The sequence below is a fragment of the Pseudophryne corroboree genome, chromosome 5, assembly GCF_028390025.1.
Source record: "Pseudophryne corroboree isolate aPseCor3 chromosome 5, aPseCor3.hap2, whole genome shotgun sequence".
NCBI classification, from domain to species: domain Eukaryota; kingdom Metazoa; phylum Chordata; class Amphibia; order Anura; family Myobatrachidae; genus Pseudophryne; species Pseudophryne corroboree.
This window is the reverse complement of record NC_086448.1, coordinates 515,538,374-515,563,146: the sequence shown is the minus strand read 5'-3', so window position 1 is coordinate 515,563,146 and position 24,773 is coordinate 515,538,374. Positions and strand designations below refer to the sequence as shown.

At 44.0% G+C, this 24,773-nt stretch overlaps 1 protein-coding gene and 1 pseudogene across 4 annotated transcripts in view; both read right to left on the bottom strand.

Moving 5' to 3' along the window:
• Positions 1-24,773, bottom strand: part of FARS2 (phenylalanyl-tRNA synthetase 2, mitochondrial) — a 1,040,929-nt gene that overhangs the window by 824,478 nt on the left and 191,678 nt on the right. For 2 of the 4 annotated variants that reach the window (XM_063923085.1, XM_063923087.1), the window contains exon 3: positions 8,494-8,537. The exons of the other annotated variants lie outside the window; for them this stretch is intronic. In XM_063923085.1, coding sequence (XP_063779155.1) covers positions 8,494-8,537 — 44 coding nt within the window. The remainder of the gene's footprint in view (positions 1-8,493; positions 8,538-24,773) is intronic. 4 annotated transcript variants of the gene reach the window in all.
• Positions 22,659-22,778, bottom strand: LOC134931635 (5S ribosomal RNA; annotated as a pseudogene).

Below are 24,773 nucleotides of genomic sequence, written 5' to 3'. Positions count from 1 at the left end.
TTTGAATTACCTCCTTTGTACACATATGAATTACAAGCTGGGGAAAAATACTGTGAGGGTAAGACACCCCTAGCACCCCTAGGGGTGGGGGTGGGAAGAGGGTGACATGTAAAAATCCATAGTTTTCGGCATAACTCTGGAATGCCTGGAGCAATTTACACCAAACTTGGTACACATATTGCAATCTGGAAAAAAATACTGCAGGGGTAAGACACCCATACCACCCCTAGGGGTGGAGGTGGGAAGGGGGTGACAATAGGATTTTAATTACCTGAAACGGTACATCCTTTTCTCGTAGTCCGTAGAGGATGCTGGGATCCATATTAGTACCATGGGGTATAGACGGGTCCACCAGGAGCCATTGGCACTTTAAGAGTTTAATAGTGTGGGCTGGCTCCTCCCTCTATGCCCCTCCTACCAGACTCAGTCTAGAAAACTGTGCCCGAGGAGACGACATACTTCGAGAGAAGGAAATACACAGATAGTGGCGAGATTCATACCAGCTCACACAACAGACAAACCCGGCTAACAAGCCGGAAAAACACAGCAACAGCTGAAACAGTACTGAAACAGTAAACAATGCAGAACTTACCTAGGAACCAGGTAGAACTGAACTATAAAACCAAAGCAGGAAAACGAAGCGCTGGGCGGGCGCCCAGCATCCTCTACGGACTACGAGAAAAGGATTTACTGTTTCAGGTAATTAAAATCCTATTTTCTCTTACGTCCTAGAGGATGCTGGGGTCCATATTAGTACCATGGGGATGTACCAAAGCTCCCAGAATGGGAGGGAGAGCGCGGAGGCTCCTGCAAGACCGCTTGACCAAACTTGAGGTCATCAGAGGCCAAAGTGTCGAACTTGTAAAACCTGGCAAACGTGTACGAACCAGACCAAGTCGCAGCACGGCAAAGCTGTAGTGCCGAGACACCCTGGGCAGCCGCCCAGGAAGAACCCACTTTACGAGTAGAGTGAGCCTTAACCGATTTCGGACACGGCAATCCTGCCGTAGAATACGCATGCTGGATAGTGAACCTGATCCAGCGTGAAATCGACCTCTTTCGAAGCAGGACACCCAAATTTCTAGGGATCATAGAGGACAAACAGAGAGGCAGTTTTCCTATGACGAGCTGTCCTCTGCACATAGATCTTCAAAACCCTCACAACATCCTAGGCCTTTGAAGCAATTGAGGAGTCAGTAGCCACTGGCACCACAATAGGCTGGTTGATATGAAAAGCCGATACAACCTTAGGCAGGAACTGCGGACGAGTCCTAAGTTCCGCCCTGACTTCATGAAAGATCAGATAAGGGCTTTTACAAGATAAAGCCCCCAATTCCGACACGCGTCGAGCAGAAGCCAAGGCCAACAAAGTGAACGCCTTCCACGTGAGAAACTTGATGTCAGCCTCCAGTAAAGGCTCAAACCAAGCTGATTGTAGGAACTGCAACACCACATCTAGATCCCAGGGTGCCGTTGGCGCCACAAAAGGAGGTTGGATGTGCAGAACCCCTTTCAAAAAGGTCTGAACCTCAGGAAGGACAGTCAATTGATTTTGAAAGAAGATGGACAAGGCAGAGATTTGGACCTTTATGGAGCCCAATCTCAGGCCCATACCACTCCTGCTTGCAGGAAAGGAGAAAACGTCAGAGTTGAAAATCCACCGCAGGAAATTTTCTGGATTCACACTAGGAAACATATTTTTTCCAAATACGGTGGTAATGTTTAGACGTTACCCCCTTCCTAGCCTGAATAACCTCGCTTGGGATACCTTTCCGAGCTAAGATCTGGCGTTCAACCACCAAGCTGTCAAACATAGCCGTGGTAAGTCTTGATAGGCGAACGGCCCCTGCAGCAGCAGATCCCCCCGAAGAGGTAAGGGCCTTGGATCTTCCAGAAGAAGATCCAGCAGATCCGCATACCAAGCCCTTTGCGGCTAGTCCGGAGCAATGAGGATTGCCAGAACCCCTGTTCTTCTTACCAGCTGAAGAACCCTTGGGATCAGAGGAAGTGGAGGGAACACATACACTGACGGGAACACCCACGGTGTTGCCAGTGCGTCCACCACCACTGCCTGAGGTTCTCTCGACCTGGAACAGTACCTCCCCAGCTTCTTGTTGAGGCGGTAGGCCATCATGAGAAATAAAACTCTTTTACCAAGAGAACTCAGTAGAGCTCCCCTAGCTGTGACCGGCTCCTCCGGGCACATTTTCTAAACTGAGTCTGGTAGAAGGGGCATAGAGGGAGGAGCCAGCCCACACTATTAAACTCATAAAGTGCCAATGGCCGCTGGTGGACCCGTCTATACCCCATGGTACTAATATGGACCCCAGCATTCTCTAGGACGTAAGAGAAAAACCCATAGTTTTCGGCAAAACTGTGGAATGCCTTGAGCAATTTACCCAGAGGCACACATGGGTAGGGGCACAGGCACCCACGTGTAAGGGCAGAGGCACATGGTTAGGGGCAGAGGCACATGGTTAGGGGCAGAGGCACACATGGTTAGGGGCAGAGGCACCCACAGGTAAGGATAGAGGCACACACGGGTAGGGGCAGAGGCACCCACAGGTAAAGATAGAGGCACACACGGGTAGAGGCAGAGGCACACACGGGTAGGGGAATAGGCACACACGGGTAGGAGCAGAGGCACCTACGGGTAAGGGCAGATGCACAGACGGGTAGGGGCATAGGCACACATGGATAGGGGCAGAGGCATACTTTAGTTTCGAAACTACGCAAGGAGACCTACGGCCCTTTGACATAGAGTCAGCCTGCAAACCTAACATATTAAACATACAGTGGGCAGAGCTTGGCCTGTCATCCCAGCATGTACAGCACTGAGCAGGGCAGCATCAAAGGAGGGACGGGGCAGAGAAGGAGGCGGATTATTCTCCTCAGCACCAGCATTTTGACAGCATCAATCCAGGGAAGCCCAGAGGTACGGCCTGACAAAGATTGGCATTATTCTTTAAATTCCGTAGTGAAACACGAGTACTCAGCTAGTACTGTTATAAACGTTTCAATTCTCTCATTGACTACATATTTCTAAACTTTAAGTTTTTGGGTTTTTTAAAAATGATGATTACAACTAGCACTCTAATCAAACACACGTAAAAAGATCTCATGATGTACGGATACAAAAATATTATTTTTTATTATATTGTGAAGTCATGAATGGCCAGGCCAGGGCATAAAAAGAAATAATGAATGAAGGACTGTGATGTCTGAAGACATGTAAATCACAGCACTGAACATCAAGAGGCATGGCACTGTAAAAACATGAATCTCTGTGCTATGCTCCCCTGTCCCTACCTGGGGGTTCGGTATGGGTGACCATACCGACGCCAGGATCTCGGAGCTGAAGTTGCCGCGGAAGGGGAAGGGCGAGTGGAACGAAGTCATGCAGCGGGCTCCACATGATATATTCCCACTCTATGGGTGTCGTGGACACACACAGATTGGGTATAGTCCATGTCAGTCGACTGTAAGAATTTCACCCGTGTGCGATGCCGGCTTCTGTACAGTGTACCTACCTGGACATCCCCCCCTGCCGGGATATCGTGGATGGAGATAGGTGCAAAAGAAGGATGAAGTCAGGTAGTGTTAGGGACTGTAAAACAAATCTAAGCAAAGGTTAGAACAGAATCTAGGCAAGCAATACTGACAGAAGGCATTATACAGGAAGGTGTGACAGCATCTATGCTCAGCTCATCGGTCAGAGCTTCTAGGACTATAATATGCCCAAAACCAGATTTGTTGCAGTGTGATCACAATGCACTTCCTGTTCAGGTGCTTCCACGCATCCCAAGTAACGGAGCAAAGAGGCAAAGGAGGAGAAGGATTTCAGTGAGCACATATAAACTAAAGCTAATGTGAAGGTTTCTTAAAGGTCAGAATTAAGTTGTTTTGTTGTATTTTTTATTAATGACTTCACTCTGAAAATGTTTTGTCTAGCAACTACCTTGATAGAGATGTTCTTAAAAGATATAATCTTTTGCCTTCTAAAGGGCACCATACACTAGAACGATAATGCCCGATTTCATCCAGTTTCGGGCATTCGGGCCAATATATCGGGAGAAATCGGGGATTTTGGATGTGTTTCCGATCTGATCTGATCCGCGTTCCAGTGAGTGTCGGATCGGCTCCCCTAGATCGTTAGTGCTGCACTCATGATATGTCGGTTCCCGCAGGCATGGCTGGGATCGCATAAGATATATTGCATTCAAAATGTACCAAATCGTATGGAATCGTATGGAACCACTCCCAGGAAGCTCCCGGGAGAGTTCAAGGGAAATCGCCTCCGACTTCAGCCTCAGGCATGTCGTTGTAGTGTATGGGGCCCTTAAGACAGCTCATTGAAGTTCTATACAGTGTAAAGGGCCCCATACACTACAACGATATGTCTGAGGCTGAAGTCGGAGGCGATTTCCCTTGAACTCTCCCGGGAACGTGCATCGGATTGGAAACACATCCAAAATGCCCAATTTCACCCGATATATCGGCCCGAATGCACGAAATTGGATGAAATTGGGCATTATCGTTCTAGTGTATGGGGCCCTTTAGTCTAATGGTGAGATACTGTCTTCATTGAAATATAGTAACCCTAGATAACTGGGATGAGCCTCTCCTGAAAAACTTCCCTGTGAGAAATGTTCTGACATCAGTGGATAGAGAGTACAAGATTAAAAGGGCAATCTAAGAGAACAGATTTATATTAAGAAATAAAAAAAAAAACTGCAGTAACTGAGATTTTAAAAAGTAGAAAAAAATAACAAATGAAGAAATAATTTATCTTACATACAGTAACATTTGATTGGACACTGATCAAAGGCACAAGATGATACATAAAACATAAAAGTGAACAACACAAAGCAAGTAAAAACCTCTTAAACTGCATAATTGTATTATAACTACTACAAAAACATGACAAAGGATAGCGTAATGTAACAAAACAGACAAATGCAAAAATAGATTAAACACTTTGTGTTGTTTTTCAGGAAAGTATTATTAAGGTTGTTTGCAATACTACAAATGTATTATTACTAAATATTATGTAACTCAATGGTGAAAGCATGATATTTTTCAAAGGCCACATAAATGACGGAAAATTGCATTTGCTGGGAAACATTAGATCATATTGCAATAAAACAGGACCAGCATAAAGCCCAAACAATGTAGCAGGCAAAAAACTCTGGGAATTACAAATCCCATCCACTCATGGACTACACTCGCCAAAGATCTGCATGTGGAAGGCCATCAACCACCTACCTCTACAGCTGTCATTTAGTATGGCACCCACTCGATGTTAAAATCCCAAATAGAAATCCTATAAAACCAGATGTTCCGATTGAGCACTGAAGAAAGCTTGCATGTCAGTCCCATGAGACAGAACGTCTGTCTATCATGGTCGCCGTCCTGTTTCTGTCCAGAAACACCCATTTAACTGAAACAGTGCTCATTGGATAGATGGAAGAATCCATTCACACTTGTGACCTCAATTCACATGTGTACAAATTTTCCAGTACATGCACAATAGCTGATTTTGGGGGTAATTCAGACCTGATCACTAGGCTGTGTTTTCTCACAGCCTGCAATCAGGTCCGAACTGCGCATCTGTATGCACCGCAATGAGCAGGCGTGTCGCACGGGTACAAATTGGATCGCTGCTCAGCTATGGGTTTGTGTGACGGATCCATTTGCACAGGCGTTTGCAAGGAGACTGTCAGGAAGAAGGCATTTGTGGGTGGCAACTGCCCATTTTCAGGAAGGGGTTGGAAAAAATTGCAGGCGTGTCCATGCGTTTGCAGGGAAAGTTCCTGACATCAATTCCGGTCCCGGACAGGCTGAAGTGATCGCAGCGGCTGAGTAAGTCCTGGGCTGCGCAGAGACTGCACAAAATCAGATTGTACAGCTCTGCTACACATGCGTTGCACACTTTCACAGCTAAAATACCCTCCCCCTGTAGGCGGCGACTATCTGATCGCAGCAGTGCAAAAATCACTTGCTAGCAATCAGGTCTGAATTAGGCCCTTTGTTTCTACAGCGCATGTGCAGTATGCAGATATCCATGAGTTCTGTATATATTTCCAATTGCACCCTACTAAGAATCATGCCTTCTGAGAGATGTAAGTCACTAGAGAGAAGTGACTCTGGTCAGAAGAACCACATGAACACCTCAGCGTGTCTGTTGCAAACTACTGGAATAAACCTACCTATCTTTCCTCATCTGGTTATTTCGTGTTGGGTATGCGTAACCTCAGCAATAGTCCCTGCTAGTCGGCATGCCGACTGTCGAGATTCTCAGGGGGCAGGATGTAGGGGGAGGTGTTGTGACCAGCGGTCACATAACTACATACCGTTATTTCTTACACTTTATGGTTAAATACAATTTTGATAGTAATGCTAATCTGTAAAAATCTGAAAACATGGCTAACAAGCCGAAAAGCAATCACTTGAATGACATTTATTAAGATAAGTGAAAAAAAATGACCCTCAAATCTTGAATTCCAATTTTGATTATATAATTATAATACATTTGAGTGTGGAATACTATGGGGCAGCTGGTAGAAGAAAAAAAACAACTAACAAGATAAATGCTAGAAGGTTATGTCAAAATTTCTTGAATCTTTTTGGCATTTAATTTACTGCATATCAGGTCATGCATTCTAAGTGGCTTCTCAAGAGAATCCCTCCTTTTCTTTTATTCCTCATTCTGTCATTTGCTGGAAGGCAGAATAAAATAATTAAATTGATTTCAGCACTTGCTGATTGCTTTCCATTTAAAGTTCACTCCTTGACCCCTAGAGAAGGAAGGTTTGTTAAATAATGATCAATAGCCTGAACGAGACTGTCTAAATCTGTTTATACAGCACGGAAAAAACCCCAGAAACCAAAATAAACATTTATTTTTAAATGTGTAGCGCTAATTGCAATTCTGCTAGCTTCCTTTTTTTAAATGATTTTTTTTATTATACACCTGAACATTACACTGAATTAATAAAATAGTAAATTATTAACAGATTTGCTATGTAATAAATGAATCACAAACAAAGCCGTAGTCTTAAATTCCTGTGCCCATGGATGGGTCATATGTCAACAATTTTGTGAATAATTATGACAGATCATGCAACTGTTTGCTATATACAGACTTCATTATAACATTATGGCTGGTATCCTATTAAGTGCAATTATTTTTGGGCCTATAAAAATTACTTATGATCATTATTGTGCTATCCAACTGTAGGCCATTTCTGACGCACAAAAAAGGACCCGCAATCATGCAACACATGGAATCCCAGATAAATTCACAATCCCATGTGTTTCTGCTCAGACGGCTGTTTATCGCAGATTATGCTTCGGGTGCCTCAGCATAATCCTCGATAAGTGCTGCATATTGGGGCTAATTGGATAGCCCTGGCCAAAACCATTAGCTGCTGTAAACTTCCGTACCTAATTGGATACCAGCCTTCGTACATAAACCATCTACTTGGTATGAAGAAATGTGACAGAATATATTCTTCCTACCATACTACAGTACATCTCCTCAACACAAAATCAAATAAAATATTGTTAGATTCAAATCATAGTTCATGGCTATGATAGCATATAAAAGTTTCAGGAATTTAAACTTGATAACTTTTACTTGTGATTCACAATACCTAGAAAAATTATGAAATATAATAAATATACATACTTCCCTTGTAAAACAGTTCCTATTTACCAATATTACCAATGAGACATTAATCAAGTAATAGGAAAAGATAGTTAACAAGAAGCATAGCATATTTATATAACAGTTGTAGAAGTATGGAACTCCCATTGTAACAAACATCAATATAAAAATCTGCAACAACAATAAGGGGTGGAGGGGATTCAATTGTTTTGTGGGCACCCATTGGAGCAAAGTGGCTATACTTGTTTAAAGTACTGCTTTGGGCACCCAAAGTGCCAATTTATCATACATTTCAGCTCGCACCTCAGGAGGTAGTGAGCTGAAATGTGTCCCATTGTGGCTATTCATGTGCAACAACTGAATTGCTCCATTGAGCACCATCTAGTGGTAGACACAGGGTGAAACAACTGAATCTACCCCTAAGTGAGTAGTATTAAAATTGATTCAGTATACTGCCTGACACAGAGTGCCCATACACCCAGTTGGAAGATGGGCAAAAAACAGTCCAGCAGCAGTATCCGCCTGTGTTGATAGCTTAACTGTAGCCAGTGATTAACAAATTACATTGCCATTAATTCAATGTAAAAACCAAGAACCAAGATTACAAAATGAACATTTGCTGATAACAATGGTCAGAAAATGCTCATGTTCTTATTTATTTCTCTCTACGACTAATGTGTCTCTTATATCCTGCCCTATGCCACTCGACCATACAAATAGGAAGGAAAAGACAAATTTAGCAACACTTTACTATTAGTAAACTGGTAGTGTTGATAGCAGGAAAAGAAAGTTGCACCTGCTTTAAAAAATAAGAATTTACTCACCGGTAATTCTATTTCTCGTAGTCCGTAGTGCAGGGGTCTTCAACCTTTAAGACAGTGTGGGCCACATAAAAAAATGAAACGAAGCCGAGGGCCACTAAGCTATACTGCGGTATTTAGAATCTAAATTTTAATTTATGATTGTAATGAGACCTTTTCTAGACTCATAAGACCATAAAAAAGACTTCAAAAGATAATTATTGTAATTTAATGAATGAAACATGGTCTACTTTACCTTTGTTATTATAATAAGTTCATATCAGTGGGAAACTTGGCATTGTTTTTGCTTGGCCAGCTTGTCGATGTTGGCATCAATGTTAGAAGTCGCTATGCGCAGAGTATTCTCAAGATGTTGGTCTGTAAGCACTGAACTGGACTCATACGGCAGTATCACTGGACTGGTGGGTATAATGTGGGCATGCTTTCACAATATTGCTGCTGTCTGTCTGTGATGGGGGGAGGGAGGGTATGATAGCGCCTATGTCAAGACATAGGTGCTATCATACCCTCCCTCCTCCCCATCACAGACAGACAGCAGCATTGTCAAAGCATGCTCCCTGCCATCTCTGCTCTTAATACTTAATACACCCCCTGCTGGGTCCCCCGCCACGGCCCCTGCCCTCAATACTAATTTATTCACTGCCATGCTCAGGCTGCCGCACCCCCGTCCCCGCCGCTCCCGCACGCCGGGTTCCTGCACTGCCCCCTGCCCTCAACACTTATACACTTTTATTCTCCTGCCGCAGCCCCCCCCCCCCCCCCCGCGCCGGGTCCCCGCCGCACACAGCCATGCTCAGGCTGCATACATGCTGCCGCACCCCCTCCGCTCCCGCCCGCCGGGTTCCCGCACTGCCCCCTGCTCTCAATGGTAACTTGCCGCACCCCCCCCAGCCGGGTCCCCGCCGCTCTCACCCACCTATTCAACACTGCAGGCGGAGGGAGACACAGGGAGGGAGACACAGGGAGGGAGACACAGTAAGGGTGACCAGACCACTGACCAGCCTAAGAGGAGCTACTCCCCTTCTTCACAGGCAACCAGTGACAGTGCGGGGGAGTCACATGACTCCGGGAAAGGGAAAAAAATTTATTTATTTTTTTTGTGTTCATATGTGCGCTGCGGGCGGGCGCGTCGGCGGGCCATGGAAACCATAGCAGCGGGCCACCTGTGGCCCGCGGGCCACGGGTTGAAGACCCCTGCCGTAGTGGATGCTGGGAACTCCGTAAGGACCATGGGGGGGATAGACGGGCTCCGCAGGAGACTGGGCACTCTATAGAAAGATTTAGGACTATCTGGTGTGCACTGGCTCCTCCCCCTATGACCCTCCTCCAAGCCTCAGTTAGGAACTGTGCCCGGAAGAGCTGACACAATAAGGAAGGATTATTGAATCCCGGGTAAGACTCATACCAGCCACACCAATCACACCATATAACACGTGATAGGAACCCCGGTTAACAGTATGATAACAAATGGAGCCTCTGAAGAGATGGCTCACCACAAAACCCGATGTTTGTAACAATAACTATATACAGGTATTGCAGACAATCCGCACTTGGGATGGGCGCCCAGCATCCACTACGGACTACGAGAAATAGAATTACCGGTGAGTAAATTCTTATTTTCTCTGACGTCCTAGTGGATGCTGGGAACTCCGTAAGGACCATGGGGATTATACCAAAGCTCCCAAACGGGCGGGAGAGTGCGGATGACTCTGCAGCACCGAATGAGAGAACTCCAGGTCCTCCTCAGCCAGGGTATCAAATTTGTAGAATTTTGCAAACGTGTTTGCCCTTGACCAAGTAGCTGCTCGGCAAAGTTGTAAAGCCGAGACCCCTCGGGCAGCCGCCCAAGATGAGCCCACCTTCCGTGTGGAATGAGCTTTTACAGATTTAGGCTGCGGTAAGCCTACCGCAGAATGCGCCAGCTGAATAGTGCTACAAATCCAGCGCGCAATAGACTGCTTAGAAGCAGGAGCACCCAGCTTGGTGGGTGCATACAGGATAAACAGCGAGTCAGTTTTTCTGACTCCAGCCGTCCTGGAAACAAAAATTTTCAGGGCCCTGACTACGTCCAGCAACTTGGAATCCTCCAAGTCCCTAGTAGCCGCAGGCACCACAATAGGTTGGTTCAAGTGAAAAGCTGAGACCACCTATGGGAGAAACTGAGGACGAGTCCTCAATTCTGCCCTATCCATATGGAAAATCAGATAAGGGCTTTTACAAGACAAAGCCGCCAATTCTGAAACCCGCCTGGCCGACGCCAGGGCCAACAGCATGACCACTTTCCACGTGAGATATTTTAAATCCACAGTCTTAAGTGGTTCGAACCAATGTGATTTTAGGAATGCCAAAACCACATTGAGATCCCAAGGTGCCACTGGGGGCACAAAAGGAGGCTGAATATGCAGAACTCCTTTGACAAAAGTCTGAACTTCAGGCAGTGAAGCCAGTTCTTTCTGGAAGAAAATCGACAGAGCCGAAATCTGGACCTTTATGGACCCCAATTTGAGGCCCAACGTCACCCCTGCTTGCAGGAAGTGCAGGAATCGACCCAGTTGAAATTCCTCCGTCGGGGCCTTCATGGCCTCACACCAAGCAACATATTTCCGCCAAATGCGGTGATAATGTCTTGCGGTGACATCCGTCCTGGCTTTGATCAGGGTAGGGATGACTTCCTCCGGAATACCCTTTTCCTTCAGGATCCGGTGTTCAAACGCCATGCCGTCAAACACAGCCGCGGTAAGTCTTGGAACAGACAGGGTCCCTGCTGCAGCAGGTCTTGTCTGAGCGGCAGAGGCCAAGGGTCCTCTGCAAGCATCTCTTGAAGTTCCGGGTACCAAGCTCTTCTTGGCCAATCCGGAACCACGAGTATGGTTTTCACTCCTTGCCTTCTTATTATTCTCAGTACCTTTGGTATGAGAGGTAGAGGAGGAAACACATAAACCGACTGGTACACCCATGGTGTCACTAGAGCGTCCACCGCTATCGCCTGAGGGTCTCTTGACCGGGCGCAATATCTTTTCAACTTCTTGTTGAGGCGGGACGCCATCATGTCTACCTGTGGTTTTTCCCACCGGTTGACCAGCATTTGGAAGACTTCTGGATGAAGTCCCCATTCTCCCGGGTGGAGGTCGTGCCTGCTGAGGAAGTCTGCTTCCCAGTTGTCCACTCCCGGAATGAACACTGCTGTCAGTGCTAACACATGATTCTCTGCCCATCTGAGAATCCTTGTGGCTTCTGCCATAGCCATCCTGCTTCTCGTGCCGCCCTGTCTGTTTACATGGGCGACCGCCGTGATGTTGTCTGACTGGATCAGTACCGGCTGGTTTTGAAGCAGGGGTCTTGCCTGGCTTAGGGCATTGTAAATGGCCCTTAGCTCCAGGATATTTATGTGAAGAGAAATCTCCTGATTTGACCACAGTCCTTGAAAATTTCTTCCCTTTGTGACTGCCCCCCAGCCCCGAAGGCTGGCATCCGTGGTCACCAGGACCCAGTCCTGTATTCCGAATCTGCGGCCCTCTAGTAGATGAGCCCTCTGCAGCCACCACAGCAGCGACACCCTGGTTCTGGACGATAGGGTTATCCGCTGTTGCATCTGGAGATGGGACCCGGACCATTTGTCCAACAGGTCCCACTGGAACGTCCTTGCGTGAAACCTTCCGAATGGAATTGCTTCGTATGAAGCTACCATTTTTCCCAGGACTCGTGTGCATTGATGTACCGACACTTTTCCTGGTTTTAGGATGTCTCTGACCAGAGATGACAATTCCTCGGCTTTTTCCAGTGGAAGAAACACTCTTTTCTGGTCTATGTCCAGAATCATTCCCAGGAACAGAAGACGTGTCGTCGGGACCAGCTGTGACTTTGGAATATTGAGAATCCAGCCATGCTGTTGTAGCACTTCCCGAGAAAGTGCCACCCCCACTATCAACTGTTCTTTGGACCTCGCCTTTATCAGGAGATCGTCCAAGTACGGGATAATTAAAACTCCCTTCTTGCGAAGGAGTATCATCATTTCGGCCATTACCTTGGTAAAGACCCTCGGTGCCGTGGATAACCCAAACGGCAGCGTCTGGAACTGATAATGACAGTCTTGTACCACAAATCTGAGGTACTCCTGGTGCGGAGGGTAAATGGGGACATGCAGGTACGCATCCTTGATGTCCAGGAAGACCATGTAATCCCCCTCCTCCAGGCTCGCAATAACCGCCCTGAGCGATTCCATCTTGAACTTGAACCTTTTCATATAAATGTTCAAGTCTTTTAAATTTAAGATGGGTCTCACCGAACCGTCCGGTACCACAAACATTGTGGAGTAGTAACCCTTTCCTTGCTGAAGGAGGGGTACCTTGACAATCACTTTCTGTGAATACAGTTTTTGAATAGCCACCAACACTGCCTCCCTGGCAGAGGGAGTTGCCGGCAAGGCAGATTTTAGGAAACGGCGGGGGGGGGAAGACGTCTCGAATTCCAGCCTGTACCCCTGAGATACCACTTGAAGGACCCAGGGATCCACTTGTGAGAGAGCCCACTGTGTGCTGAAAAACCTGAGACGTGCCCCCACCGTTCCCGGTTCCGCCTGAGCAGCCCCAGCGTCATGCTGTGGACTTACCGGACGCAGGGGAGGACTTCTGCTCCTGGGAACTAGCTGTGTGCTGCAGCTTTTTCCCCCTTCCTCTGCCCCTCGACAGAAAGGATGAGCCTCTAGCCCTCTTATTTTTCTGGGGCCGAAAGGACTGTACCTGATAATACGGTGCTTTCTTTTGCTGTGGGGTAGCCTGTGGCAAAAAGTCGATTTCCCAGCAGTAGCTGTGGAAACGAGGTCTGAAAGACCTTCCCCAAAAAGTTCCACCCCTTTATAGGGTAAAACTTCCATGTGCCGCTTGGAGTCGGCATCACCTGACCATTGCCTAGTCCATAACCCCCGTCTGGCGGCAATGGACATAACGCTTATTTTTGATGCCAGCTGTCAGATATCCCTCTGTGCATCACGCATGTAGAAGACCGCGTCTTTTATATGGTCAATCGTTAGCAAAATATTGTTCCTATCCATGGTATCAATGTTTTCCGACAGGGAGCCTACCACGCAGCTGCAGCACTGCACATCCAAGCTGATGCAATAGCGGGTCTCAATATAATGCCAGTGTGTGTGTATATAGCTTTTAGGGTACTTTTCTGCTTTCTATCAGCAGGTTCTTTTAGGGCGGCCGTATCCGGAGATGGTAGTGCCACCTTCTTTGATAAGCGTGTCAGCGCTTTATCTACCCTAGGGGGTGTTTCCCAGCGTGACCTATCCTCTGGCGGGAAAGGGTACGCAGCCATTAACCGTTTAGAAATGATCAATTTCTTATCTGGGGAAGTCCACGCTTCCTCACACACCTCATTTAATTTGTCAGATGCAGGAAAAACCAAACATAATACCCTTTTTTTGTGGTACCAGGGGTATCATCAGAAATGTGTAAAACATTTTTCATTGCCTCAATCATGTAACGGGTGGATCTATTGGAGGGTACACTCGTCTCATCATCGTCGACACTGGAGTCGGTATCCGTGTCGACATCTGTATCTGTCATCTGAGGTAGCGGGCGTTTTATAGCCCCTGATGACATTTGAGACGCTTGGACAGGCACAAGCTGAGTAGCCGGCTGTCCTATGTCGTCAAACCTTTTATGTAAGGAGCTGACACTGTCACGTAATTCCTTCCATAAGTCCATCCACACTGGTGTCGACCCCGCAGGGGGTGACATCACATTCACAGGCATTTGCTCCGCCTCCACATCATTATCCTCATCATACATGTCGACACAGCAGTACCGACACCCAGCAGACACACAGGGAATGCTCTTACAGAGGACAGGACCCCACAAAGCCCTTTGGGGAGACAGAGGGAGAGTATGCCAGCACACACCAGGGCGCTATATAACACAGGGATATCACCTATACAGAGTGTTTTCCCTTATAGCTGCCTATATAATATATATACTGCGCCTAAATTGTGCCCCCCCCCTCTCTTTTTTACCCTTTCTGTAGTGCAGGACTGCAGGGGAGAGCCAGGGAGCTTCCTTCCAGCGGAGCTGTGAGGGAAAAATGGCGCCAGTGTGCTGAGGGAGATGGCTCCGCCCCTTTTTTGGCGGGCTTTCTCCCGCTATTTTATCGTTTCTGGCAGGGGTTAATATACACCTATATAGCCCCTGGGGCTATATATGGTGTTAGTTTTGCCAGCCAAGGTGTTAATATTGCTGCTCAGGGCGCCCCAGGGCGCCCCCCCCTGCGCCCTGCACCCATCAGTGACCGCAGTGTGTGGTGTGCATGAGGAGCAATGGCGCACAGCTGCAGTGCTGTGCGCTACCTTGGAGAAGACAGAAGTCTTCAGCCGCCGATTTTCCGGACCACCTTCTTGCTTCTGGCTCTGTAAGGGGGACAGCGGCGCGGCACCGGGAACGGACGACGAGGTCGGGTCCTGTGTTCGATCCCTCTGGAGCTAATGGTGTCCAGTAGCCTAAGAAGCCCAAGCTACCACCAGTTAGGTAGGTTCGCATCTTCTCCCCTTAGTCCCTCGCTGCAGTGAGCCTGTTGCCAGCAGGTCTCACTGTAAAATAAAAAACCTAAACTATACTTTCTTCTAGGAGCTCAGGAGAGCCCCTAGTGTGCATCCAGCTCGGCACAGAAATCTAACTGAGGCTTGGAGGAGGGTCATAGGGGGAGGAGCCAGTGCACACCAGATAGTCCTAAATCTTTCTATAGAGTGCCCAGTCTCCTGCGGAGCCCGTCTATCCCCCCCATGGTCCTTACGGAGTTCCCAGCATCCACTAGGACGTCAGAGAAATAGAGATAGACACAAAATTACATTCTGACACTTCCTTTCTGATGTTTTGTTTCCACACTGTCAGATAGAACCAGGGTGTACAACCTTCTGGTCAAATAATATTTGTTTTGCTATCAAGGAATGTGTGTCTCACACCCAACAGTAATGCTGAATTAAACCTGGTATAAGACACCACGCAACCAGAAACACCAGTCCAATTACAATCTCAGTTATAGATTGTAGCCCAACTAACCCTTCCAGAAGTGATGTCTGTGGACCTTATTCAGCATCAGTTGCAGCTTTGCTAATTTAGCATAACTGCATGTGCTAGCACTCGAATGCTAATGGCCGCCAGCTATGCGAACCAATTGTAATCCCATCGCAGACCCAGCAAATTAAGGGAGCCCCCTAGCTGCGAAGGCAGACACAGTGCAGGCATCTTTCCCGTCACAGCGGCCGCTCCGAAAACGGCCCTGACCTGTCTGCGTTTTTGTCACCACGCCCCCACAATGCCGCCCCCGACCACTCCTCGAACGCCTCTGCCTGTCAATCAGGCAGAAGCATTTGCATCAGTGCGATGCAATCGCATTTCTTGGATTGTTTGCACGCAGAATGGGCCTTGCGCATGCACATGACCCCAAAATCAGGAATATGTGATCGGATCGCACCTGTGATTTAACCTGAATAAGACCCTAAGTTCTTAAATTTGGAACCATAGCCTGCTTATTCCCACTCATAGCACTTGTGAGCAGTCAGTGTTGGACATACACTAACCACCAAGCTATTTGTGTTGTGGCTTCTGATGCAAAGTGCCCTCCTTATATTTGTATGAGGAAGAACAGAGCAGCAGTACAGAGAACTAGCAGACACTATCAAATTAAACTCAAGAAACCTATTGAGGGACACTGCTGGAATTATAGTGTGGGGGGCAAAGAGAGTGCTAGTATAGCTGTACATGATGCTCTTGTAAGAAGTTTTTTTTTTTAGCTCAGTAATGCAAAAGATTTATTTTCTACCATGATTGTAGCAACTTACCTCCCCTGCAATTACTTTTATTTTGACAATTTGATTAGTTTTTAAATATTTAAAGTTTTGTATATGTTTAGTATTTTGTGTAGGTACTGTTCTCAGATAAATAGCTGCTTCAAAAGAGGTCATGGGCTCATTTCAATTATCTGTAAAGTACTTGCATCCGCGTGTCTTCGCAACAACCGCAGCACTTTACAGCTGTCTCAGCTTGCACAAAAGTGTCACACTTTACGGCTGTCTGAACTTGTACAAGTGTTCACTGTTCCATAGGGCTCTGAACAATTGTGTGTGAATAAAGGCAGAAATCAACCCATGCGAAGTGCAAGATCGTGTGCAGTTGCCAGCGTTGAATTTTTATCCTTGCAGTGCTGCTCTTTGGCTCCCACCTTTGGGATTAAATCCTTCAGTACCAAAATTAATTGATTGAGGAATGTGTGGAAAGCCTCCCTCCCTTGTTCTTGAAACACAGGGTTTATCTGTCAAAAAAGCAGGGTCGCTTAATTACCTGCTTAATTCTGTTTGAAGGCTAAGAACCTGTGACTTGGGCAGTTTTACGGATTTGTCAGGAAGGAGATTCACCTGACCAAATGCCCTTCTTAAGCAATTTCTTTCCCTTACGGACATGTAGTCTGTGTATAAGGCCGTAAGTGCCAAAGTCCTTTGTAGCTAACACATGGTCCTCTGCGGCGTACAGTACACAAAGTTCTTTTACACCTAGCAGGTTAAATTACTTGGATTGCTAATTACAGAATTGCAATTTGACCTACTATTTGAAAATACAATGCTTCATACGAATTATACATTGATAGCATTTATAACATTTCTTGAGCCCTAGATAACAATTATTATTACTGATATTATTATTATTATTATTATTATTATTATTATTATTTTAACAGTATATTTGATTGAAAAGGTTTTATTCACATTGCATATATTTAGACTTCTACTTTATTCATTGATTTATTAATAAATGTCTAAATGTTATTTTTTAACTGTATCACTTTGTAGATTTAAATCATATTATTAATATGTTATTACTGCAGACATCCAGATTTGGGAAGTATCACTGTTTTGTAACCTACAGTATTATATATGGGAAAGGAGTGTACCTGCAAACTACCTATAGCAGCACTTCTGGCTTACTGGTTATACCTGAATTGCCCCGAGCAGAGCGTGAAAAAGTAGCCTATGGTCAAATTCATGTTAGAAAAGATATGCTCAGCAAAATAGGTGTGTCTGAGTACCTGAAAAGTTTTCTCTTGTATAAATATCTCACCAATACAGACATATTGGGGTAAATTTGCTGATATTAGTGTTGAAGCCGATTTCAGCTGAGATCAATCTCGGCTGACATTGGCCGTTTGATATTTCTTTTTTTTTCTCTCAAAAAGTTGCAAAGTTAATTTACTAAACTACCGTGTTTTTTCAATTGGAGATCACCAATGTCACCATTGTCAATCAGTGAGATCCGTGCAGGGCTTTAATGTGTAAAGTATTTAAATAGTTAAAACTGCAGGGACCAGTATAAATGTGTCGCCCAGCTGTGGCATTATCTCCATGACTAGTAGAGACCAGAGCTGGTTTCAAAAATATGGGAGACCCCTACGTCCTTTCCTCCCCATATTTTTGGAACCAAGACTGGTCCAAGAGCCGGTGCTGGTTTTTAAAATACTGGGAACCCCTATACAAATTTTTCCTGGTATTTTAACAACCAGGACCGGCTCAACTCTTTACTACATTTTAAAATAGAGAAGCATGCACGGATTTCACTGATCCAGGCATGATTTTCCAAACACACCAGCCAGAAGAAGGTCGATATGAAAGTTCTATTTGTGCACAAATTCCATGCTTTTCCGGCAATGTAACATAGAAACATAGAATTTGACGACAGATAAGAACCACTTGGCCCATCTAGTCTGCCCCTTTTTTATCCTTTAGGTAATCTCAACCCTTTTTGAACCTTAATTCGTTGTAAGGATATTCATGACTATCCCAAGCATGTTTAAATTGCTCTACAGTCTTAGCCTCTACCACTTCTGATGGGAGGCATTCCACTTGTCCACTACCCTTTCTGTGAAGTAAGTTTTCCTTAAATTTCCACTGAACCTGCCTCCCTCCAGTTTCAGTGTATGTCCTCGAGTTCTAATACTCCTCTTCCTTTGAAGAATGTTTCCCTCCTGAACTTTGTTAAAACCCTTGGTATATTTGAAAGTTTCTCTCCTCCAAACTATACATGTTAAGATCTTTTAGCCTTTCCGGGTAAGTTTTGTGATGTAGGCCATGCACCATTTTAGTTGCCCTTCTTTGTACACTCTCTAATGTATTTATATCCTTCTGGAGATATGGTCTCCAGAACTGGACACAGTATTCAAGATGAGGCTGTACCAATGACCTATACAGTGGCATTATTACTTTTTTTTTTCCTACTACTGATTCCTCTGGCTATGCAACCAAGCATCCAACTTGCCTTTCTCATTGCTTTGTTGCATTGCTTTCCTGCCTTTAAGTCACTTGAAATAGTGAATCCTAAATCCCTTTCCTCCTCAGTAGTTTCCATTATAGTACCATTGATAATATATTTAGCCTTTGGGTTTTTGAGACCCAAGTGCATGATTTTGCATTTTTTAGCATTAAACTGTAGTTGCCACGTTCTTGACCATTTCTCAAGCCTAGCTAGGTCATCAATCATTTGTTTCATCACTCCCGGTGTGTCTACCCTGTTGCAAATCTTTGTATCATCTGCAAAAAGGCATACTTTCCCTTTATTGCCATTTGCAATGTCACCAAAGATATTAAAGAGAACTGGTCCAAGTACAGATCCCTGGGGTACTCCACTGGTAACATTTCCTTCCAAAGATTGCACTCCATTTAATGCAACTGTCTGTTTCCTATCCTGCTACCAGGTTCTTATCCATTTAACTGTTTTGTAATCCACCCCCATGCTTTCAAGTTTATTTAGCAGTCTGCGATGTGGGACAGTGTCAAATGCCTTACTAAAGTCTAAATATGCTACGTCTACAGCTCCCCCTTGATCTATTATTTTCATCACAGAGTCAAAAAAGTCAATAAGATTTGTTTGGCATGATCTCCCACCTGTAAATCCATGCTGTTTTGGATCCTGTAAGTTGTTTGATTTAAGATATTCCACAACTCTTTATTTTAATAGTTTTTCCATTACTTTCCCTACTACTGATGTAAGGCTTACTGGTCTGTAGTTACTTGCTTCTTCCTTGCTTCCACTTTGTACAGAGGAACTACATTTGCTCTTTTCCAGTACTCTGGAATGGCACCTGTATTTAGTGACTGGATAAATAATTCTGTTAATGGTGCCACCAGCACATCTTTTAGCTCTTTTAGTATCGTTGGGTGTATCCCATTTGGCCCCATTGATTTTTCCACTTTTAGTTTTGAAAGTTCTGTTAGGACCTTCTCTTCTGTAAATGTAGTTTAATCTACCTTATTTGTATGAATGTTCTTGCAGCTTAACTGTGGCCCCTTCCCTTCTCTTTCTGTAGTAAATACGGAGCAAAAATAATGATTTAGGTGATCTGCTATTGCCTTGTCTCCCTCCACCAAATTCTCACTCTTTGTCTTCAGTCTTATTATTCCTCCATTTGATTTTTTCCTTTCATTTATATACGTAAAAAAAAAAGTTTTGCCCCTTTATCTACTGACTGGGCCATTTTCTCCTCAGCTTCTGCCTTTGCACGTCTGATCACTTACTTAGCATTCTGCCGTCTGTCAAGATACACCTCTTAGTCGTTATTATTTTGAGTCTGTTTGTATTTCCTGAAAGCCATCTTTTTTTGCTTTCACACTAGTTGATACTTCTTTTGTGAACCACACTGGCTTCCTTTTCCTTGTGCTTTTCCTAACCCTTTTGATACAAGGGTCTGTTGCCCTTAGTACTGCCCTTTTCAGGTTTTCCCACCTCTCCTGCACTCCTTCCAAGTCCCTCCAGCCCGCCAATGAATCAGTTAAACATCTCCCGATTTTTGAAAAGTCAGCATTCCTAAAATCCAACACCTTTATTTTTGTGTGACAGGAGTTGGATCCTGTCTTTATACTAAACCATACTGCCATATGTACATACCATTTGTGAGAATTAAATCTAATATTGAGTCATTGCAAGTGGGCTCCCTCACCAATTGCTTGAGAGATGCTCCCTGTAAGGAATTTAGAAATTTGCCACTTGTAGCTGAACTAGCAAAAGACCCCTCCCAATATACATCAGGTAAATTAAAGTCTCCCATGATTATGACTTCTCCCTTTATAGCCATTTTAGTGATGTCCAACAATAGGTTCCTGTCCAAATCCTGCCCCTGGCCTGGTGGTCTATAGATCACCCCAATGCGAATAATATCCTTCTCCCCGGTTTCTATGGTGACCCAAAGGGCCTCAGTTTTGTTTTCAATATTTTGTATTAAAGTTGCATGTATGCTTTTTGTCACATACATTGCTACCCCTCCTCCGATTCTTCCCATTCTATCCTTCCTAAATAAATTGTATCCTGGTATAGCAATGTCCCAGTCATGATTCTCATTGCACCATGACTCTGTAATTTCCACAATATTCAGGTTATCCCTTGTCATTATTGCAGTTAGCTCTGGAATTTTGTCTCCTAAGCTCCTAGCATGTGCACACATAGCTTTAAGAATTTGGCCTGTGCATCTGTTACTAGTAGCCATGTCAAGAAAGTACAAAATAAATGACACGTTTAAAGTTGAAATTAATTGTTTGGTGATGTTGCTCAGTGTTTGTTATTTGTTTTCATTTACTAATCAGTAATTATAATCTGTCCTTTACACCATGACTACACCTCACTAAATATAAAGATATAATACACCTGACCACAATGGCCAAATGTTCAAAGGAGGTAAACACCAGTCAGCATGCAATAAACATAAACTGTTTCACCGAGCAACTTCCCCACACATGCAATGACAATTACAAGAAAATCATTATATCAAAAACATACAAGAGTTTGTATGAGAGAGAACTGTAGTGAGCAGATTGGGGATGCCTTTTCATAGGTTAAAAAAACAGATAATATGCATAAGATGAATTACATACTTTTGAGGCATTAAGGCAGTCCATTTGTGGTAGTGTTGGTGTGTTGATGTTTCCCTTCTGTTTTCCTATGGCTATTGTCGGCAGTATGAATTCTTAGTAAATTCCTCTGTTGTATGAGATGTATGTGAACAAACAACCGTGTTTGACCGATGGTGTATTGATTCGTATTTGTGTGGATGGCAGTGTATCTCAATACGAATTGGCCAAACATTGCCAAAATATGTGTTTAGTAAATTTCCGAGTTGCATTTTCGTATGAAAAAAAGTAATCTCAAATCAAATTGGGACCTTAGTAAATTTCCACCATTGTGTATGCCAAAGGATACACACTACTCCTTCACTAATATCAGAGTCCATGGGGGAAATATAATAGCCTGCGACTGGTAGGCATTTGAGTTTGCCCAATGTTTTAAAGTGACAATCATTTAAAAGGCAATATAAGGCAGCAATCTCAGAGTAAAAGGACAAACTATAAAAATTGCCATAGCTGCCAGCATTCTGATAAGCTGACAGTGTCAGTTCTTAGAAACATAGAATTTGATGCCAGATAAGAATCACTTCGCCAATCTGATCTGTCTTACCTTCTGACTAGACAAAGGGCGATCCGGCACCGGTCTAAGGTAATGCAATAATAAATATGAAAAACCAAAATCGGACAATTACACCCCTAAAAGTTGGGGAGAAAATTTTTTTTATTTCAATTTTCTCTTACTGTAAGTGGTGTCCTAGTTGGTGGTGCGCCCAGAGCCAGAAAATGCATGTACTGGCAATGGGAGAGAGAGAAGGCTCTTGTGTGGGCACACTCTTAGGTAATAAAGGAAAAATTACTGTGTTATCTAGAGGAAAATACTTAAAACATAATTTTTATTGATAAGATAAAACATGATTACCTATCTACATAATCCATTGAAAATAAAGAAAATAAGAAAGAAATTTAAAATGTTCTGGTCTTTTTTATTCACAAAGAGTGATTGGAAGGGTTGTAGACACACAATTGTCTTACCCCCGTTTCCCCTGACCAGTACAGAATATCTGTATTGATGGGACCATAGAGTGGTCACAAGGACAGTAGTAAGTATGTCCCAATAGGACCACTCACAAATAGATAGTCTGATCACCTGACGATAGAAACCTGAATAGGTGACAGATATCACATATATTGGAGAACTCGACGTTGGATTGCAGTCTACAAAAATTAAGAAGGATTTAGTGGTGATAGTGGTGTTGGTATCTCATCTCACATAAGGAGGAAAATAATTCCTGCTCTTCAACACCAGGTATTCCCAGGAAGTCTCCTCTCCCGGTACTGACCCGGCCCAACGCTGTTTGGCTTCCAAGATCGGACGAGATCGGGCATTTATCAGCGTGGTATGGTAGTAGGGTTTGTGGGATCTGTATACCAATGAGAGTGCACCTATATAAGAAATGAGTATAGAATGGAAATATTTCTGAGAAAGGAAAGTGGGTGAATAAGTAAAGTGAGTAGAATTATGTGGATCTGCTTTCTGCGTTAGACACGGTTCAACAAATCCCACATTTGTGGTATTATGTTCCGTGGATCGCAGATGAGAGTCCATGGAAAAGAAAAAAAGAAGAGCAAGGAATTGCTATTTGTTATTCAGTTGTAATGAGGAATTTACTGCATTGAACGTAAAGAGCAGTTGTAAAAGATAGATATATATATATATATATATATATATATATGTGTGTGTGTGTCACAAATCTATTATTATGCTCCTGACACCAAATACTGGTTTTTAGCACAGAAATGGAATGTGAAAATCTGTTCTGAAAAATTCTATATTTTGCATACTATCTTGACTAAGCAAAAGAAATGCAGACATAATATTTTATCACGTGTTTCTTGAATCCCATTACGAATGACAATGTGTGGGGCACATGTAAACATTTGATATAATGCGTCACCATTCATGATAATGTGCCCCTAACAGAAAAGGCTGTTTTTAACATAAGAAAAGAGCATGAGAATCTAATCACATAGGGAAAAACCATATATATATATGTTTAATCTATTATCCCAGCTATTCTGGCAATATAGCCTTATTATCATAAATTTCTGGAATAACACTTGAAAATTATAATATATACAGAATGGTTTGATGACCAAATGTGGCAGTATACTAGCGTCACCTTATAATAAGGCTGCCTAACTGCAAGTTCTGACCGTTCTTATACAAGATGTTTGTGAAACAAAAAAGAAATATAATAAAAATCCTAGGATAGTATAGCAATATATTATAATAACCCCTCTTATGGAAATTGAGTCCAAGGCCTATGACAGCAGACAAGCTTCCCAGGAAGGTCTGCTGCAATGTGTGGTAAAATATCAGCATCCAAAGTGTGACTATACACAGATAAGGGGTTGCTGTCTGTGAGAGATTCACAAGACAGATATAGGCTTACTGAACACCAAGAAAAGGGGTCAGGGTGGATGTGTCAGGGCATCGTCAGGTGAAGAGAACGGAGTCAGAAAATCACTCCATCGCAGGTCCCCCCGTAGAAGACGCGTTTTGCCCGGGAGGGCTTGTTCACTTCCGGGTTTGGAGGGGTAGGAGGGGAACAGAGTTTATTAGCAGCTGTAATGACCTAGACAGCCTATCGCTGTTGGTAGCGTCAGTGGGCGGACGTGGTAGGCGGGAGCAATCAGATGACGCTGGTATGCGTCTGTGCGCTGCATTATCATTGCGGGGCGTCTCGGGGATATCCGGCCAGGGATAATGAGACCTTGGGCGCCATCTTGGTAGTTGGCAAACAGGAAAGGAGATAATAAGAGGGATAAGGGCATATTGGCAGAGAGGATTACGATTTAAAAAGAGGAGAGAACCTCAAGGCATTGATAAATAAATACAAGAGATAGCGGTATAAGTATCGGTGATGATAATGATAAATTTATGAAACCTCATGTTTAAAGACCTGAAAGAGATGATTAAAATAAAAATAATAAGAAAAAATAATAATAAAATTTTAGTAATAAAATTTGTGAAAGGGATGTAAATACTGAATGAACTCCCTGCATTTGTAACAGGAAAGAGGAATAAAATAAATGGAGGAAAATTAAAAAATATTAAATAATGACATAATTAATGAGTACAATGACACAACGGTCAAGGGACATAGGCTGTCCGGGGTAAGGGGAAAAGGGGGGATGTGAGATGGGGATAGTGAATCAGAGGGCGCCATCTTGGTCTGGGGATATGGAGCCCAGTGAGGGTAAACAGTAAAGTGTGAGCCTGAATGGGCTAAATTAAATTGGAGGGTTAACCTGATAGCAGTGAGTGTAGGTACATGTGACATAATGAGACTAAAGGGTACGGTAACGTGGTGTCACCAAAATAGAGAGGGAGGCGTGAAAGGAA